The 20,910-nt window shown below is 38.7% G+C and overlaps 1 protein-coding gene across 3 annotated transcripts in view; it reads right to left on the minus strand.

The window, feature by feature from the left end:
- MAGI2 (membrane associated guanylate kinase, WW and PDZ domain containing 2) overlaps positions 1-20,910 on the minus strand; it is a 697,971-nt gene that overhangs the window by 54,306 nt on the left and 622,755 nt on the right. For 2 of the 3 annotated variants that reach the window (XM_059847430.1, XM_059847429.1), the window contains exons 13-15: positions 15,526-15,617; positions 9,001-9,193; positions 5,758-6,006 (exon numbers count right to left, since the gene is read on the minus strand). In XM_059847430.1, coding sequence (XP_059703413.1) covers positions 5,758-6,006; positions 9,001-9,193; positions 15,526-15,617 — 534 coding nt within the window. Of the gene's footprint in view, positions 1-5,757; positions 6,007-7,944; positions 8,032-9,000; positions 9,194-15,525; positions 15,618-20,910 lie in introns of all 3 variants that reach the window. The other variant, XM_059847431.1, reaches the window with a different exon arrangement.

Below are 20,910 nucleotides of genomic sequence, written 5' to 3' on the forward strand. Positions count from 1 at the left end.
AATTCATGCTTCTAATGAAAGTAAAGTGGGTCCTGTGGAATTAGAAAAACCTTGGTTCTCTTGACGGGTTTTGCTAAGAAAAGTCACAGTGTTTGTTCTTTGAAAACACATGAACAACACCTGTAGGTCCAAAGGATGCATTCAGAAATACACTGGAGGACAGCAATCATCTAGAGAGGGAAGTAATGCACTTAACATCCTCCATTATTTATCTCCAAAAAATATCAAATAGACAATTGAATATTTCATGCCTGCAAACTGCAACAATGTATTTTGATGATATTAAAAACCTCTTTGACCCCTTAAGGTTATTTCACTATGATAATTGCTTATGTTGATTTGAGAAACTAAATCACATAGAAATTTCTTTCAGCTGCAAGTTTTACTATCGCTTAAACACACTTAGAAAGTGTGCTTTTGTAGCTGAAGAGGCAGAACAGCTCAAACCTGAGTATCACAGCTGCATAGAAATGAGAATCCAGATCCCTTGCCCACAAACTGCAAATATCTTCCACGGGGGATGCACACTGTGGGTGGGTTTTCACTGCTGTGCTCCAAAAATGTCCTAGGTGGGGTAGACAGACATCCTAATTTCCAAAGCTCTGTATCCTTTAGAATTTGAAGATTGGTCTCATAAAATGATGTCCCTAACCACCATCTTACCCAGGAAGAGCATAGGTGAAATTGCTGCACAAACACAGATCACACAGCTATCACTGATCAATAAACTGGTTTTTATCTCTAAACTGTAAGGAGTTTAAAAAACCTCTGGGCTGAATGGGAATACTCAGAATGCTGCTTTCTGCAGTCAGCAGAGGCTTATCTTGGATTTATGTTTTTTAGTTAAGACTGTATGTTTTGAGAAATGAAAGAGACATCTTTCATTAGACTCTGTTTTATCCTGTTTTCAAAATCCAGCAGGCACTGGCACATGCAGTGTAGGGGCAAATTAAATCTACAACTCCTCTTTTGTAAAGCAGGAGGAAGATCATAACAAGTATGGACAATCTTTATTTTTTGAAAAATTTTTATTGATTAGGCCTGTATTTTCAGTTTGTTTACATTTTATAAGTGTGCTAATTGACAGTACCTGCCACAGTAAAAGTCCTGGAAATATTGCCACTTTTCCAACTGCATTGGAAATTGCAAGTTAACAAGGTCTGTTTACAGCACATGCTTTCTCCCTAAAAAAATTAATATGTAAAGAGATTTACAGGGGATCACAAGTACTTATACTATGAAGCTATATCCCAAACACAAAAAGTAAAAGTATCAGGAAGATACAAACAAGGCAGGACCAAGTTTACTCTATAAAACTCTGGGACAGAAATCTCATTCTGGTCACCTCCAGAAGTCTGTGAATGCTTTTCCATAAGCTGCAGATAGTGAAATTATCTTGATACCCTGAAATACTTCCCTAATTGTAATGCAAAGTGTAGATTAATTGCTTAAATTTAAGTATTTTAGTCTTTTAATATTTCCTGTGGGTGGAGAAGGGATGAGAACCACATTCCCCTTTAATGTTGGAACAGGATCTGGGGGAAGGCACAATAGTATATTTTAGAGGCAGTGGAAGTTAATCCTTTCGTTAGAAATAGGTCAGGAGCCTGGACAGGTGTATTTTCTTTTCTTAATCTCATAGCACTCCAAGATCCTCTGTGTGCTGCACTAGGCAAAATGACTTACTCCTAGGTATACCACTCAAGCACAGCTCTTTATTTATCCACTTTATCTCTTTTTACTGATACAGTTTTGAAGCATGGCTGACCTTTTCTATGCCCCTGCTTTGCCCTGTAAAATCTCTTCATTCAATCCTTGTCATTCGTTTCCCACTCCTGATCTCCCCACATCAGAACTGTAGCTCAGGGCAAGATAATCCCCTGTGCTGGATTAGAGAACATCCCAAGCAATGCTTTGACAAAGGGAAAACAAAATTTCTACCATTATAGACACAGGAAAAGAAGTGTGCCACAAGAATTGGATGTTTCAGCAAGTACCAGTAAGGAAAAATGACATTCATATCTAAAGGCTGGCTCCAAAGCACTTAATGTTAATTATCAAACTGACAGCTATTACAGTGCTGCCCATCACAAAATGTGAAAAAATAGTGTGTTTCCTAATTATGGCTGTAGTCTGCCCTCACTCTATGTCCACCAATAGTAAAAAACCAGCATTTAGAATTTTGAAAATTTCTGCATGGCAAAGGCAGACCCATAAACCAAGTGTAACAACAAACCCCTTGCAAGCCATTTCGAGAGAAGAGCTGACCAAGACCCTAAACCTCTTGGAAAAAGAGTTTCATCTCTAGTTCTGGGGGCTCCTGAGCCTTTCATGGCTCATTCTCAGGTCAGAAGAAGCACTCCTAAGAGGCTGTGAGGGAGCAGTGCAGCCCACACCCCACCAGAGGGTGGAAAAGGAATTGGAGACTCAGCTGGAGCACTGCTATTGCAAAGTCATGGGATGGTCCTGCAGCTGCAGGAGAGACAGAGCAAACTCTCCTGGCAAACAGCTTTGTGCAACCCCTTCAGCTTCAGCCCAGCTGCAAAGCAGCAAACTAATGAACCTGCAGCTCTGTAGCCAGGAGCTGCCTTGCTGGAATGACTGCTTCAATTTTAGCCGTGCTTGAAGCACGCGCAGCTGGTGACACAAAGTGCTTGCTCCTGTACTCCACAAGAGCTGCTGTAATCTGTTGGACTGTAAAATACAGTTTGTAAGTGTGATTTCAACAACAAGGAAAATACTGAGAGTGCATAATTAATTGCTTTCCTGAGTAATAGTGGTGATGATTCTTCCAAGACCTCAAGTCTTCTGCTTTCGCAAGAAAGTAGAAGAGGGAATAGAGTTGTTGAATTAAACATTCTTAATTCAAAGAAACCCTTCCTAATTTTGCCCTCAGGATGCTCCCAGTGAGACAACTTCCTGGGTGCTGCTCCTCCTAGCAGTGTCTGGCTCTACATGATGCTCCCTTTTTGGACCTATTTTGCCCATTTCGAATTTTTCAGAATTGCTTTGCAATTACAATATTAACATTACTCTGTGCATGCATGTCTGCATAACATCATTCTGCTCCACGTGGGGATACAGGAGCTGGCAGTGAGTACACTGCCTGTGAAACAAGGGACACTGGAACCAGTGTCAATATCTCACCCAATTAACATATTGCTGCTATCAGAGGGAGTACCTAGCATGGTGCCATGCAGGTCCACATTTTGATAGTGATGTCACATATATTTTGGACACTGCACTTCATATATCCGTTTGATGTTTTCCTACTGTTGGTATGCTTTCCACCCCTGATTATGCATTTCAAAAAAGGATTTTGTGTTATTTTAAGATAGAAGGTACCACAGGAAAGTTTCCCTGTTCTACCAAAGGGCTCAAAACTTAGATGCTGTATTCTGACTGGATGCCAGTAAGTGCTGAGTAAAAGGGGACAATAATTTCCCTCAATCTACTGGCTATGCTCCTGTTAATAAAGTTTAAATGACTTCACCCAAGTAAATATTAAGTAAAGAAAATAACCTCTCTTATTCTGGAAAGAGTCAATAATTTTTAGATTGTTTTCATTACTGATGACAGGTGATGGAAACTTCAGGATATTTTTCCTACTGCAGTTTTGTAACAGAATTTATAGAGGAAGGGTATTTTCTTCTCTTTTCTGTCACTGTCTACAGCAAATGTAATTTTTTGTTCACTGTTCTCGTAAACTTAGGATTTGGTACTTTTGGGGATCACTGAAATTCAATGCAGTTATTATTTGATTAAATTCTCCTGTCACTTCCACAGCAGGCTGTCATTTCCCTTTACTATTGGGGTGTTCAGCTGAGCGTCAAAAATGACTACTTACACAGTTGCTTGTGGAGAAAGAAAAGTACTGAAAGAACATGTTGGAGAGTAGGGGCAAAGCAGGATCTTGAACCTGGGTCTGTAGTCTTCAAAAAACTATTCTAGTCACAGAATTTTTGTTTGCTTGAGCATTTTCTCTATCTCTTCCTCTCCCGTTTCCCTCTCCATCTGCCCCAACCACAAATTCTCCCTGTAAAATAATTTTCTTGAAAAAAATCATGACTGACTTAACTGATTAACATGTATGTACCACATTTGATTATTTTTTTCTTTTCTGATCTTCTGCAAAGGACTTCCAGTTCTTTGGCTATTATATTCAGTAATGTGAAAACTCAAGAGTCCCAAGAGGCTAATTAGCTATGGTTTTGTTACAATATTAATTCCAGCTATAATGGAGTTTTTAAATTCAGCTGAGGTAGCATGAAAAACAACTCTTTTAATAACTGCATGATCATGAAATACTGCAAAAAAATTTTCTGAGGGAACTGGTTATTGTGAGATAAGGTTTTCCCAGTACTCTCTTAGCTGCTTTTCAGGAATGAATTTAGAAGAGTGGTGCTTGGCCCTGAAGTTGAAATTGTGATTTTATTTTGTCAGGAACCAGTTTCAGGCAAAAGAATAGTTCCTTCAAAACATATTTTAGTGCAGTAAAAGCATTGTATTAGGCTCCAACTTGCAAAATGATAAATCTTCTCACTTTTGGTTTTTCAGCTGTGGTTGCCATTATTTGGTGGGTGATGTGGATGTCTCTCAATAGAAAGTCTTTTTTGCTTCTTCTTCCAGAGGGCTCAGCTCTCATATGGTTAAAAGCCATTGGAAAGATCCAAAGGTGTCCCTGCACCTCCAGCTGCCGCTACCTGAGTTGGAGTCTTCTGTAGGTCCTATGTCACACCTGTCTGCCCTCTCCCCAGATGTACCCAGGACAGCTCAAGTGGCACCAGATGTCTATTTAAAGCAATAAAATTGACCCACAGGTAAAATTAGTCTTCTGAACAGAAAGGGATCTATAATTATTAAATGCAGATCTTGTCTTTGGAGTACTACTGAGTACTCAGAGATACACCTATCCCCCGTACTCAGCTGTAATTTTTATGCTGCCTATACTCCACCCAGTTAAATCAGCCTCTCAACAGCTTCATCTAACAAGTTCTCCCAACTTCCAGTTGCTTCTGCAGTCTCATAATTGGACAGCTGTTGTCATAGGGTTTGCTGGGATCTAGCCTTTTTTTCAACTTGCTGAATTTCATCTTGATTTTTTAAAAAATGTCTAATTCAGTTGCATGTAGGAGACTAATTTATTCACATAACCCTACTTGTTACTTACAAGTCCCTTTGAGGCATAGTAACAGACAAAATCTACTTTGGGAGTGAATCCTCTATCACTCTGATAGTCAAAGAAATGTGGGAAGCTCAGGGCTTGGGAGGTTAGAATCACCTTTGGTTTTGCTGAAGACAAAACAAGCAGTTCCTCTGAATAAACATTGAGAGTATCTTCAGTTTAAATCTCTGCTGTGATAAATTATTAGCATATAGGTTTAAATTAACTATTGGTGAGGGGTGTTGCCCTGATTTTTTAAGATTTTCTAAGCCTTATGATGCTTACATTCTTGTAACGAACTTTCTCACACACCTTCTGTAAATAACTTATTGTTTTGCATTCTTTCATAGAGGAAGAGAAATTTGATAGACTGTTAGTTTGTCCAGTGTCATTGGAGAGGTGACACTTCCACCCTCCAATCCACTGAAAACTATAAATGTTAGAGTCAGAAAATAAATTTCCCTTTTCTCCACCTTGAAAGCAGCAATGTGTGCGCTCATGTTGTTTTGTGTCCTATAGCAACAGTGGGTTGTTTTTTTTTTTTATTTGGGGCAAACTTGGAGGAATATGAACTGAAGAACTGCTTTACTCACTTATTGTGGAGCCAGACTCGGGCCTGTTGAGGGAGCTGATGATGACGAAGCCGAAGCCCTCGTTCTCCTTGCGGTGGATGACCACGTCGCTGCTCTGCAGGCTGTGCGAGGCGCTGCCCTCGGGCGGCGTGGCGGTGCTGCTGGAGACGGCGTGATTGCTGTTGGCGTAAGTCGTGTAGTCACTTCTTGGAGAGCTGTGGTGCGTAGACACCGAGCCTGGGCTTCTGCCATTCTCTGGGCAGGGTTCTCCTGCAACATAAATCACACCAGTGTCACCGCCTGACTCGCTCGGTGGCTCTGGGACTTACAGTACATTTGCTGATGCAATGTGAATACAGCTGGCTGTCTACAGAGCAGGCTACTCCAAGTGTTAAACTAGGAGCTGTTATAGATGCAGACAGACAGGAATCTACACAATTATGCAGAGCATTCAAGGGCAATCAGAAAAAGCGAGCATGAACACTGACTGCTACACTAGCTACAAGAGAGGAAAGTAAGAAACAGTGTCTATCTGGATTGCAAAATCATTACCAGGTGCTATTCCCTTGTCTGCTGGTAGATCTGTCATCAAGGGGAAAATGTGACCATCTAATCCAATAAAAAATTATTTGTGTTTGGATTACAAGAATTTAAGCAGGGAGTAATTAGGATTAGCTGCATAATGTTCTTCTTACAAGTTGATTAGCTTGTTCAAAAAATGTTCAAAGAGCAGAGCTGTTATACAAGGCAAAATCATCACAAGTAGTTTTTCTGTGGGTGTCATGGCAGAAGCAGTGGTCATTTAAAGGTTTGGAGATGCTGTTGTTAGCAAGTTCAAAAGGGCAGAAGCAAAAATGTAGCCCAACACTTTAGTATTGCTTTACAGCAACAAGAAGTGGAAACAAGTTAAAGCTTGTGGGATTACACATTTTTTAGTATGAGCATTGGAATTGAAAACAGTAAATTTACACTTCCAGATGGGAACAAAAAAGATTTATATTCTTTGCAGATCTAAGTTGTTTACACAAATCAGCATTTATTGACAGTTTTAATACAGAAATTTCAGATAAATGTAAGTATTATGTTTTCTGTTTGGAACAACAAGAGTGGCAGAGTAATTTTACTGAACACGTGAGGCACTCCCACATATACACATACATCCTAGGTAGAGAGTTTGCAAATTAAATCTTCAGTTTGTGTATATGTTAATAAAATAAACAGCATCCAAGGACAAGCTGTTGTTTTCTCAGTCAGATGTGTCCTTTAGCAGGTCTTCTGCAACTATGAAATAAAGTAATTAGAGAGTATAAAGAGGAAGAAAAACAAACAATTATTATCCTCCTGAAAATCTCTAAGAGTTATTGAACCAAATCTGCAACTAAATGCCATAGTCAGTGACAAGAGAGTTCTCATTTTCTGGCTGTCGTGTTTCAGAAAGCTGAATATTGTTTATGTCAGTATGGCTGGAACAGAAAGGAAATTCTCTTACCCTGTAGAATGACCAAGAGCTGGCTTGGCCATGAAAGAATGCAATTGAATGCCATTAAATATAGGAAAAGAATGATAAAGGAGGAAAAGCTTAAATAGCTATTTAATGTCAACTGTGCAATAGATACTCATCAGAAAAATTACATTTTGCTCCTGCCTGTGAAAGAAATGGCATTTCAATCCAAAAATCACATTTTCCTAATCAAATTGTTTTCCAGATCTTGTGAATTGTGATTTTCTGTTCCAGATCTGGGTAAGTGTACAAAATGGTAATTCCAGGTGAGGGCTAAGATACATATATCAGCTACGGACAGGTAAGGAAAACCCCAGATCCCTCTGTTGTATACATTCATGCTAGTGAGAAATTCCCATGAAATCAATTGCCCTGATGCATTAGCATAGCATTTTCCAGTCACGCCCAACACCAGTTATTTTAAATTCTTCCACAAAGCTCATGTTGTAACACACCACATTAAAACCCTGTTCAGCTCCTGAAATGCTAAACATTAATGAGCTACTCGTCACATTCCCTGGTGTGGCACTCTCAAGGCCCCAGAATAACTTCAGGTGTTTTACCAGCTTGCTCACTGTCTGCACCAGGAGCCCAGAGTGGCTGGCAGAGCTTTAATGTTTAAGGAGCAGCAGCGAAGGCAGCATTGCTGTGTGCCAGCCTTGCCTGCGGTGCGTGCGGCGCTGACGGCGAGGGCTCGGCATCATTACCTTGGTTATTGGCCATTTTCCTCGCGCTGGGGGAGCTGCGAGGGGGCGTCGCGCCAGGAGCTGGGGCACCCTTCTGGCTGGAGGACTCTGGAGTCAGTAACAGAAGAAAGTCAGTCCTGCAGGAGCACGGCTGGCAGGGAGCTGCGGTGCCGCAGTGGGAGGGGGACTGAAGACGAACGTGAGTGGGAGGGCGGCTTTTTTGGCACAGGAGCGGAGGGGAGCGGCGCAGGCAGTGACAGTGGATCTGGGGCACGGGCAGGTGGAAGACAGGACGGGCTGGGAATGTGGTTTTGCTCATTTCTGGTACCTCAGACAAGTGTACTCACCAAAAATGTTTTAAAAGTTCTTAAATAAACTTCTTTCCTCAAGTAAGCAATGGTTCTAATGGAAGGTCATCAAATTCTCCCATTAAAGCTTTAATAGATGCTGCCACATGCATTTTTCAAGGTTCTGATGTTTTTCAACAATTGAGACTAAGTAAGTCTAAACATCTAATTTACTACAAATACTTCATAGTGGTTCATGTTCGTTTTCTGAATGTCTGCTTGACAGAAGAATCTGGTCCTTGTGCCCTACAGAAGATTTTCAGCCAGCTTTCATTGAAGTTCAGTAGGAAATTCCAGATGACATCAATGAGACCAGAAATGGGCTTTTAACACATAGAAGAGTGGAATGAGTTCCTGCCCTAAAACAGTTAACAGTCTTTGAGCCTTTCTCTTATTGACACAGTCAGCTCAAATGGCTTTTAACTTAGGTGAATGTTTAGTCCCAAAAGTGGACCAAAGGAGACAGCACAGAACAAGACAGCATGGAACAAACCCAGAGCACTTATGATCACCACACCAGGGTTGCCAGTATGTTTCCATTTCTGAAGAAAACAATACTCAGTTGTCGTATTTTTGTCAGAGGAACAAGGGACACATATTTACAATAATTCTTTCCTTAAAATGACACGAACATTTGCTCTGATTTCCTCTGTTATTTTAAAACAGCACCAGTTTGTGCTGCCAGCGTTGGGATCTGTTTTTCCTTTCACCTTTCCCAGCCTTCACTCACCCGTGGGTAGCACCTTTCTCCTCACAGTAAGATTCACCTGCCCGTTTCGGGCGGCGTTATGCATCAGATCAATCACGTATCGGTGGGTTTTGCCGGCCACTGGAATCCCATCCACATACACCAGCTCATCACCAGGGTGGAGACGGCCATCTCGGTCTGCTGAGCCCATGGCAATCACTGCTCCGATGAGAATCTAGGCAGCAAAGAAACAAAATCCTGTCATATACTGCACTGAGCCGCCAATTTAGTGACATGAACATTGCAGTGATTTTCTCTTTCTCGTGAAATTAAGCTAGTGATTTAGCACAGGTGAAGAGCTCTGTGTGTGTCTGAAAGCTGTGCTTGTCCTATCATGGGTACGACTGAAGATGCTTCTCCGTCTTTGGTAAGAAAGTAAGGTGTTTCCTGTCACCATGATATTTTCTGAAAAATCCTCTTTGCCCAGGATTTCTCTCCTGGGAAGATGAGAAGCCTCAGAGAAAAAGGAAAACAATATTATCTGATTAGCTTCTCCTGTGTTTGCTGCTTTGGAATGCGGTTGGAGATTGTTTATCCAACTTGTGAATTGTTATGAGTTAATGACCAATCACAGTCAGGCTGTGTCAAACTCTGAAGAGAGAGTCATGGGTTTTTAATTATTATCTTCTAGCCTTCTGTCTGCTTCTTTTCTCTATTCTTTAGTATAGTTTTAGTATAGCATTCTTCATATCATATCATCATATCATATCATATCACAAAATAATAAATTAGCCTTCTAAGAAATGAGTCAAATTCATCAATTCCTCCTCCATTCAGGGGACCCCAAAAATGCCACAGTTTCCTACCTGCACAAGAGAGATACACCAGAGAATCCTAACCTGGGTTCTACTTGATATGTTCAAATCAAGATAATCAGCCTCTAGGGAGTGTTGGGTTTCTATAGACTACGTTATACAAAAGACTTAAAAAGATTAATTTCATGAAAGGATCTTTTTTATTTAAAATTATCAAGTCTGTGTATTTCTTATCAAATATTCTTATCAAAGGTTCTTCACTGCTGTGTGATTTAAGCATATAAGCATATGGAGTCATATACCTGAGATCAGCAGGTAGTGACCCCACTACACAGAGCTGGCTTTGGCACTCTTAAGGGGGAAAAAAGTACTATATTAAATGTTATTACTCTTAATGAATGATTGCTCAGACAGTGCTTGGTTAAAATGGAAAAAAGAAGAAAAAATGTCAGCTTGTTCTGGGCAGATGTTGTTTTCCCAAATTCGTATTTAAATGTTGTTTGTATGGGACATATAAACCAGTAAAAAAATCTGTCTAGAACCCTGTAAAGACTTTCTCCACCTTCTATGCAGATAATTCCACATAATTTCTTAGCAGAGGATGTATATATTTTCCCCATGGAATAACTGGTAGGACAGTTGAGATTGATTCCAACAAAACCTGCTTTCTTTGAAAGAATATTAAAGCATTCACAGAGCGTGTTTCAAATTTTCTGTTCTCTTTTTCAGTCTGAGAGTGAGCACAAAATTATGGATATGACATGCCATGTGACAATCTGCTTTCAATAATAAAAGATAAAAGCTATGAAGCATTGCTTTTCATGATGAATTGCAAAGGCTAGATGTGGTAATCACACAGGTGGGCCTGTGTTTTTTGTGGTCTTAGCTGCAGAGTTGCAAGTGTCTCAGCATGGTGTTTAAATGAAATCCCCTGTGGAGCCTGGAGAATTTTCCCCAGTTTTTCACCTCCCTTTGGCTTACTTTTGCTTTCAAAGCTTAGCAAAGAGAGAACATGATGCAGCTTTTTCCTGCTTTCTGGTGTTCCTGGGCTCCTGTTAAGCAGTGCCAGGCTGAGTGGCTAGAGAGGTTGTTTCAGGTTCTCCATCCTGTTCTTCAAATTGTGAAAAAGTATACCTCAAAGCTTTGGAAAATATTTTGTGCAAAATTCAACCATGAAATATGAGTTTAAGCTCCTTTACCAGACAGAAGAAAAGCTCTCCAAGGCTACCTTTAGCTAGATATCCACAAAGTAATCTCAAAACACGAGTAAGAATTTCTTCCTAGCGAATTTGAGAAGAGATGGGTGATAACCCTCTGCAGCTTGGGAGATTGTAGGGGTTGGCTTCCTCCTTTGGTTTTGTTGAACTTTTGCAATTTTTTCATAATTTTCTAACATAATATTAAACAATTTGAGCATCTTTAACCCTTGTAAAAACAAAGGGTTATGCAGATCATAGCATGGTAAGTCATCAGTATACACAGCAAACTAGAAAAACTCTTTCTAGATCTGACTAAGCAATTTTTGCTGATATTTCACATGTTCACCATGTAATGTGATTATATTACTCATCTCAGTGTTGGATTCCTAACATAAGCACAGAGTCACACTTTAAACACTTCAGCTAGGTGTGTTTGTCTAGATGATGGCTACCATATCTAATATTTGGGATATTAAATAGCAAGAATAACTTAATTTTCCTAAATTTTTCATTTTCTGAGTCTGAATTTGTCTCTTATGCATTATCTGCTCTTGTTTCATGGCTGACAAGTTGCCATAATAATTATCAATTCTACATGTAAAGCACAAATTGGAAAATATATATCAGGATTATATTACCTCTGAAAGGCAGTTCCATACTGGCATGAGATTGCTTTGAGTGCATGAGTAGAAGCATGATAGCATGTAAGCAATAAAGAGTGTGTTGTAGAGAAAAAGAAGTTTCTTTGATTGTTTGAGGTTAAACAGGACAAATTCTGGGATTAGGATGATTGTGGCAGAGCCTAATCTGAAATTAAAGCCTGTGCCTATTAATTTATACAGGTTAATCTGCTTTGATACTGACTTTCTTTGTGATTCTTGATAATTATCTGAATTTGTGTTTTAGTTTTTCTGAACATAACACAGTAGCTTCACAGACATATAGCAAAGTTTGTATATACACATAAAGAGTGACTCACCTAATTTTAAGTGTCAGTGATGTTTAAATCCAAGATAATCACCTGAGCTCTGTCTAATCCCCGTTAAAATAGGACTTCCCAAGGCATGGCCTTATCCTAACATTTTTCTCTATGGACATCTATGTCTTAGAAATGTAGAAACATAGAATATATCTTGGCACTGATAATAAAAAGAATACAAACATATATCTTGAGGACATTTTTGAGAAAAAATCCCAGTCTGTCCGTGTTGAAAAGATAAAACTGCTAGAGAAATTAAGTATGTGTTCTTGTGATTCTGAGTTTGAGCTGCACAAATGTATGCAAAATATATCTCTCTTTTGGGACAGCAATTTGCAACTTCAGTAAAGTTCCAATTTTGCAACCTTTCAGTAATATTATAATTCACCATAACAGAGATAATCTCTAAATCCTCAAATTACTGGGAGATGTGATAAATAGCTGTTGTAGTGCAATATTATAAGATTTGAGAGGTGATTTGAAATGGCAGAATTCACCGCCCTGATATTTGAAATTTATCAATAAATTTAAGTATTTCCTTTCAAAAGCATTTTTATGCTTACAAATATGAAAAGTGGAGTAGTACAGCAGCTTTTTCTCCTTCTAAGGTGCCAGATAGCTGATATAACTAGGAGGAAACTAAGCTACAGTCCCTCTATAGTGTCTGTATTACCCTTCTAAAATAATGTTATTTGGATTCCGCTTCTTTGAAAAAGTTATTGCCTTATGCTGAAGAATCCATATTCCTTTTTAGATATCAAACCACAAAGACAAAATCTTCCTTTTGTTCTGTGTTACCTGATGGCACAGCAGGAGAGCTGAAATAAAAATTTCAAAGCGTCTCAGTTCTTGTTTCATAGGAAAGGCAGGGGTTTGGAGAACAGGCAAAAACTGCTTCTGCTTTTCTGCAGGTGAAAGGAATGGGAGGCTGCAGGAGGGCTGTCCATGGGGGGCAGGGAAGCAGTGGAGGAGAGAGAACAGAGTTAAGAAGTCTTGTACTTTGAATACGAAATAGAGGGACACTAAAAAGAGTACATCTGTTGTGTTTATTGGTGTTAAATTTGAGCAGTGACAACAAGATGGGCAACCACAAGGGACTGAGAATTGAAAACCTCAGCACTGCAACATTTAATTCTAAGAAGGTTCTTTTTGCCTTGTAGAATCCTCAGCTTCAAGTTAGGCTCTTCTTAACTCCTGGGGACTTTGAGAAATGTTTGCAAAGACATGTAAAGCCCATTGGATTGATAAGTCTTGGGGAAAAATGCTTTTGTATGTGCAAACCATGGAACAGAGATAGCAGCCTTGAGGCTAAGGGCAGGCTAAGAGCAATTGTTCAACAGGACAGTGAAATGTGTTAGAGGGTGGTTCACAGAGGGCAGTGGTTTTGGTCCTGCTCTCCAAAAATAGCAAGGTGCTTATCTCTGCCCTTGATATCCAGCTATGGCTCTTTGACTTCAGACAGTAAAGTCAGGTCAGTCCTTTGCTGAAGAGACACTAGAAACAGCTGATCCTCTGTAATACTTCGGTGCATAATGCATGTAGCTGCAGGGCAAAAGGCTTGCTTCAAAATTTCTTTTCTACTGGACTGCTGAGCAGACTGAGAGACTCAAGTCTCTCACAACTCTGGCATGTATTATGGATATGAGCTACCAGAATATCAGATATTCTACACAAGTTTTCTCATAGTACTTTGGGTTGAAATAATTCAGTTTTATATAAATAATCATCTTTTAGAGAAGACATTTGAGCTGCACTTTTCCCCATGAGATTGCTATAAAGCTCCAACAGGAGGTTTATTCCATGACTGCTAATTATCCATTTGTAATGAAAAAAGCACTAAAGGAGACACCAAGGGAGCCTCTCACAAAATACTGAGCAGCCCTGTAGCCAGGGACACTTTCCTGGGGGATGGGAAATGCCATTAGACATTACTGTCCCGAGCAGGTAGAAGGACATTTCCAAATCTTCCTGGAACATAGAATAGTTTGGGTTGGAAAGGACATTAAAAATCCTCTAACTCCAATCTCCCTGCCATGCCATGGGGAGGGACACCTTCCACTACACCATGTTGCTCAAAGCTCCAACCAGCCTGGTTTTAAAGGTAGTGCTTTTCTAGTGCCATTTCCAAATAGTCTGAAAAGATAAAATGGAACATTTCCACTAACACCTCAGAGATTTCCTTTTTGGCTTCACCCATTACGTGTGCTTTGAGGACTTATCCTGGCTGGCCTGTCCAGAAGGGACAGGAAAAATGCTCAGCTGGGGAATGTGCAGATGATGGCCCAGTAGCCTCATTTTATGTGCACTGGGACATGCTCTGCAGAAGGAAGTTACATATCAGAGGGGCTCAGACACACTGCAAGTGGAGAGAATGAAGCAGAGTTGTCTTGGAGTCCTTCTGAGCAGCTACACTTTACATTTGAAAAACCATTGAAAACACTTATTCTTAACTAGACTGAATTTCAAACAGCACTTGAAGCATCTTTTTTGGAGTACATTGCATTCTTTTCTTTTTACGGGAGATATCAGTAAAGATATCTCCTGTTAAGATTTATCAGCATTTTGACAGATGTTGACAATTTTAAAATATAAGAGCTTCTTTGTTTTTCAAAGCCATGTGCTGGTTAATCTTAAGACTTGAATGAAAAAAGATACTATTCTGAATTAATTTGAATATGGAATATATAAATTATTTACTAGGGAATATACAAATGTAATAATTAATTATACATTATCTCAGAAATGTGGTAATACAGCATTAAGACCATGCTTAAAATTGTGATAGTAAAACACTATCATTATTGACTTGAGATTAGTCCTAGCTGTCAGATTATAGTTTTTTTGAAAGACTACTAATTCTGCCTGCTCTCAAAATTATAGTATTTAGATAGATCAGAAACTTATAAAAATATTTATACATTTGTGGTATGTCATGCACATTTGACCCTTATTTTCTGGGCTTCTACACTGTTTCTTTTAAATATTGTGCATGAGATTTATTTTTTATTATATTGTATTAGCAAACCCTCTATGTTAATTTTGTTTCCTGTTATTTAGTTACTGGGGTGCCTCCCTCCTAATGGTATAAAGCTGTCATTTTTATGCCTGTTGCCTCTCATGATGTTGTCATTTAACCTGGAACACTGACTATCACTCTGTGGTAAGGTCTTCTGTTTCTGGAAATAAACTGCATTGTTGACCTTGTCTTTTAACCACACACATACATTTTGCATACAAGTTGTCAACTCTGAACATGGTTATGGATAGTCTTACATAATTGGATTTTTGGAATCTTCTGCTTAAACTTGATTTTGAAAAGCCCAGATTAAGAGATGCCAGGTCACACTCTGCAGTAATGGGATGAGTGATGCTTGTTTCCACCTTAATGCCTTCTTACTCTAACTTAATTCTCAGATATGAAAAACTGGAGAGTTCTGGGTTTTTATGTGGATAAATAAACTTGCAGCCTTAACAGGGTGTTCATTTGGGTTCAGTTATGTAGTAACATTTTTCTGATCTTTACACAGATTATAGAATGTGTAAGGAAAAGGAAAATCAGGAAGAAATAACTCACAGGCTGCCCAGGCTCATCTCCTCCCAGGATCCTGAAGCCAAACCCAGACTCCATTCTCCGAAGGTGAACATCCAGCTCCTTGTAATCAGGACCTGGTTTAAAGAGAAATCCCATTGAGAAATCCCATTTTGGTCTTATCTTGAGAATTTACACCAACCCCTCCCACCTTGTGTTTATTGCACATGACTAATGGCATCCTGGTTGGAGCTGGTGGAAACAAATGGGCCACAGACAAGGAGGAGAATTGGAAATGTGGGTGTCTCTTGGAGGGTGGTTATGTTCAGTAGAATACACTAAACCAAACTAGAATACATTCACAGAAGATCAGTATGGAAAAGTCTGTCCAAAACAGAGGTTAAAAATGTGTCTTCTTCCTAAAACTGACTGTATTACGGACTGCTGCTCATTCACCTCTGGTCTTTAATTTGTCTTTTCCTTGCAGTTCATTAAATCCTACAAAGAATAAACTGAAATGGGAGACAGAGATACATCAGTCCAACTCACAAAACATGAAAATCATTATAGGCCATTTAAGTTCCAAACACAGATATATATATGTCTTTTTATGTAATGAAGCTTTTAAGTATTCCACTTCCAGGTAGTACCCTCAATAAGGAGTTTTGATGAAAATTATCATTATAAACCTCTCAGAGTTTAAATTGAAAGCTAACATCATTAACTTGAACTCTTTAATGCTACTCAATTAAAGTCTCAACAGCTTTGTGAATCAATAAGGTTGCATTTCCATATGCCTGCCTAACTTGTCTTTAGACCTATGTCCTGTAATATATCAGTTGAGGAATATAGAGTCTTTTAAAAGTCAGTTTCTTATAAAAGTGTCTTTAGCTTCACTTGAAAGAGCACAGTGTTCTGGGATAACAATAACAATAATAATAATAATAATAATAATAATAATAATTTCAGTGAATAAGTGAATAAGGAAAACAAGTGAGAATAAGTGAAAATGTAAGCATTTAGAGGACTAAGAAGCTGCCTGTTGTCTGTTGTGACTATTGCTGTCTGCATGCTCAGAGCTGCTTTAGGCTCATCACCGAAAGCAGTGATTGACAGGAATGGTCTTTCCTATGGATTGCACTCCGGTCTATAGATTGTGACACAAAAGCTTTTGGTCAGTGTCAGAAAAAAGGGATGACAAACTTTATTTCAGCAAATGGCTCATAAGTGTCTCCAGTTGTGCTTTGTTCCCTCAGGATGGGAGGGATTAGAGATGGCTGAAATATGGTATTTCAGCAGCTCTCACTTATAGATCTCCCCTCTGAGCCATCAGTGGGCACCTCATAAACTGTGGAATTTGGCACATGCCAGGTGCAGTCTGGGATTAAAGTCTGATTAGTTTCAGTCAGGTATTATTGCAAAGACAGATACAGAAAGACATGCACTGGCTCTATACTAGGACTGTGCACTGAAAAATCCCCTGTAAACAGCAGCATAGTGCATTATTTAAACAATCTGTATTGGTGAAAGTGAGACTGAATCACAAATATTTCAGTTGGTAAAATAAAAGTATTACCTTTCCCTACTAACTTCCTTCTCATATATTGAGAAGACAAAGCCAAACAGAACCAAGCAGCTTATCATGCTGACTTTAGCCATTTATTTGATGTGTCTCAACACTAAGGAGCAAATGAATTCTGGATGTGTACAGTATGTTAACTTAGTGCAAATCATTTAAAAGTTGTGAGAGGCAAAGGAATTTCAGAAGAAAGCAGTACTTTATCTGGTTTGCTGTGCCTAAAAGGATGGGGCTTAGCACTAGGGAGATGTTTTTGTAGATAGACACAGTGTGATCAGCATTTGAAACCCAGGTTTAACACTCAAAGGCACTGTTTCCAGCAGTTTGTCACAACCTGAGCACTGCCTTTACTGAGTACAAGAGAATGAATATGCACAGTTGGGGATACAATAAGAAAATATAAGAATGTCAAGTTGTGAAGAATACTTGCTCTGGCAAATTGAGATGGAACGTCCCTCAGGTACATTGACAAAGCTGAGCCAAACCAGAGCTGGCAACAGACTCCAAAATAAGGGACATTATTTATTTCTTAAAACATGCTGTTTTTCAACCCTATTTAGAGTGAAATAGATAAGCCAGCTTGACTATGAAAAAATTTAGGTTAAAAAATATTGTATGGGGCCATACTTTTCTATGAGCTCCAACACAGTTTGGAAGCCTTTGGATCAACTGACTAGGCTACAATGCTCCTTCCCAAAGACTTGGGATTCTGTGGAGTCCATTGTCTGCCAACAGGTCACTGAAAGCTGCTTTTATAAAATAAAGTTCTTTTCAGTCCCACTAAGGAAGCAAAACACTGGAAAGGATGGCTGGGTCATCAAGTCTAGCTTCCTGTTATTGCAAACCTCTGCAAGCAAACAGCACACAGACCTTACCAGTAAAGACATAGGCAAAGAAGACACTGCCAACTGAGCTTGTTTGTGGCCTTTGTCACTAGGTCACCCACCTTGCAGTAATATCATAATATCACAGTATCTCCAGTGACTGGTACACAACCCTGTGTGCTGTTTCAGCTTTCATGTTGGGTATGATATCACTGCACTGATCACCTTTCCACTGCTCTGGAGACAGCTACACCATAGATTCCTGAACTTACATCTCTGAAAGTGGACCTGACTTTTACCCTTGGTTTATGTGCTTGAGTGATTCATGGAATAAGACAGAAGACTTATTGAAAGGTTCTCCAATAACATTAATCTTTCAGTCCAGATTCTTCTAGTAGAATTGCTTAGCTTTTTTCTAGCCATTTATCTTTACATTTCATGCTGAGCACTGTCTTTTCCAGGCTAACATGGAAGTGTTACAATTATAACTGGCATTTTGTAAAATGGCAAGTATAGATTAATTAAGCACATATAACTTGTTTGGTATAAAAAAAATCAGTTACCAGGTTAGTTCAACCAACCAACTTTTGCTAAACTCCCTTTGCACAGCTCTCAGTTTATCTCCACATCAGCAGTTAGTCTTCCATCAAAAACACATTCTAGCCCTTGCTGCTACTAAGATCCTTTTTTCTTGTTTTTGAAAGACAGGTAAATTGTTCACTACTTTGTACTTTTTCACAGGAGCTCATGTTTGATAGATTTACTAAAAGCCCCTATGATTATGTGGCAGCAGTTTCAATATTCCTGAATATACATTGATAAGTATTCTTACCCATTTAAATGATTACATTTCACCTGATATTCCTCTAGTGTTTGCTTCTCCAGGATTCTGGTACTTTTTGTTCCTCACAAAGGATTTTTAGATAGACTAAATTTTGTGTTTTCTTACTGGAGCAGATTTTCAGTTGATCATACAGAGAAAATTACCTGTACCTACAGAAAATGACACTCCTGTGCCTTGCAATATACTACAAACTGTTGGTTAATATAACTTCATTATGGAAAATGTGTCTTTTTGTTTTCTCTTGCTAACCTAGATTAGCACCTTGTGGTTCATGCCAAGTAAGAAGTAACAAATATGCTTGCAGACAAGCCAGTACTGAATTAACACTGTCTTTTCCAGTTTGCTTATCCTTCCAGTCAGCTTAATGCACCTCAATGACCTGTCTCTTACCAGTTTTACTGAAAGGAGAGTTTCACCTTAAAGTCAGTATTTTTGCTCATGTAATATGGGTGCCCTGTGCCAGAATGACAATGCTCCCTCTCCTTCCTTGCCTCTCTACACATCTATATTAGAAAAACAACTTTAACTTTGTCTGCTAGTAACTTAAATCTCTTTTTTTTTATTGATATACCACTTTGTTTCTTCTTTTTGTGTGAAGGAAAACTTTCTAAACAGTTCATTTGGCCTGGAAGAAAAAAAATCACACCAATTCACTTTGCTAGGCTATAAAACCAGCTGGCTCCCCCATGAATTTGAGAATGGTATTGGACAAGCTGTGATCTGGTCATCACTGCACAGTGAGGACAGTAAAGAGTGTTGGGAAATTCTTTCTGGTTCCTGAATGATGGGGGATTTGCTTTAAATGTAATGGTACCAGAACAGATTGTTACTGAACAATAGTGAGATCTCACAGGTGAAGATGTTATTAGCAGCTCCCAGCTACCTTTCTGCACTGCATTCATCTGAATCTCTGGGTGGACAACACAACGAGATGCATGCATGCAGTTGTTTCTTAAATGTTGAGAAAATATACAGCTGAAAATGCTTAATTGATTTTTTGTGTGAGACAAGGTGAACAAGTGCTATGCGATTTTACAGTGATGAACCTGGTATTCAGGATGATCCTGTAAATGTTGATATAAATTTTTTTTTTAAAATCTCTTCTATATTGCAATTAAAGGAAAGATGAAGTGCTTTGCTGTAATAATTTTACAGTCTTTCTGGGTGTATTCAGCTACCTACTGCAAAGAAAAACTAATTTGGACTCCTTTGCTGAAGATGGTGAAGATTTTTGTTTCACACAAATAACTATAAATTGTGAATTGGGATTGACACAGAACTACAATAACTTCATCTGAGTTTCAGATGCTCTTGAAAGATGTGAAAAGCTTGAAAACAGTCATGGATCTGCTCCTCTGCAATGTAAGTAGCTTTTTAAAAAAGCATACATATTCCCTCTTGATATTTATAGAGAGGAAAGCTGGCAAATAAAAAATTCAGTATGAAAATCATCAAAGAAAAGAAAAAAGAACTGGTGTGCTGACAGAGTAATTCAATGTATGAACCCTACTGTTTTATGCAAAACCAGTCCAATGTTATATTTAATTTAGGATATCTGTCCAGCTTGTATAGGACTAGAAAAACTTTGATGGGATTGTCAAAACAGCCTTTTTTTTTTTTGAATGGGATGCATGTTTTAACTGTTCAGTTAGCATGATAACACTGGGAAATGAAATATTGCTGTTTTTAAAAAAAGTCCATTGCTATTTTACAAGATCACTGTTGACTCAAACACCCCCAAAATCTCTTGATTTTGAAAGCTTTTTCTTTTATATTTTTACAGAACAAGATATAAGTAGGAAAACAAGGAATTGGTGATAGAATTAAGACAGAATTAAATTCAGATATAAAAAAATTATTTGGCTTAGATTTGGGCATGAGCTATAGAGATACACTTTTATGCTGAAGAGTGAACACTAATATATGAAACTACACATGAAACACCATAAAACATAAACAAAAACTGGCTGAGGAAAAAGAAATACCTTTCCTTGCTCAAAATTCAAATCTATTATAAAAAGATTTGGCAAAAGCATTCTACAACCCCACAAAGATCATACACAATAAAATGGTGACTGGGCAGTCAAGACTGTCCATAGTCTTGAGAAATGATTAAAAAAAGAAGAATAGCTAAAACATAAAATGAAGGACAACTAGTTTACAGAAAACAAAGGCTGAAGAAT

Source organism: Haemorhous mexicanus, chromosome 5 (assembly GCF_027477595.1).
Source record: "Haemorhous mexicanus isolate bHaeMex1 chromosome 5, bHaeMex1.pri, whole genome shotgun sequence".
Lineage (NCBI taxonomy): Eukaryota > Metazoa > Chordata > Aves > Passeriformes > Fringillidae > Haemorhous > Haemorhous mexicanus.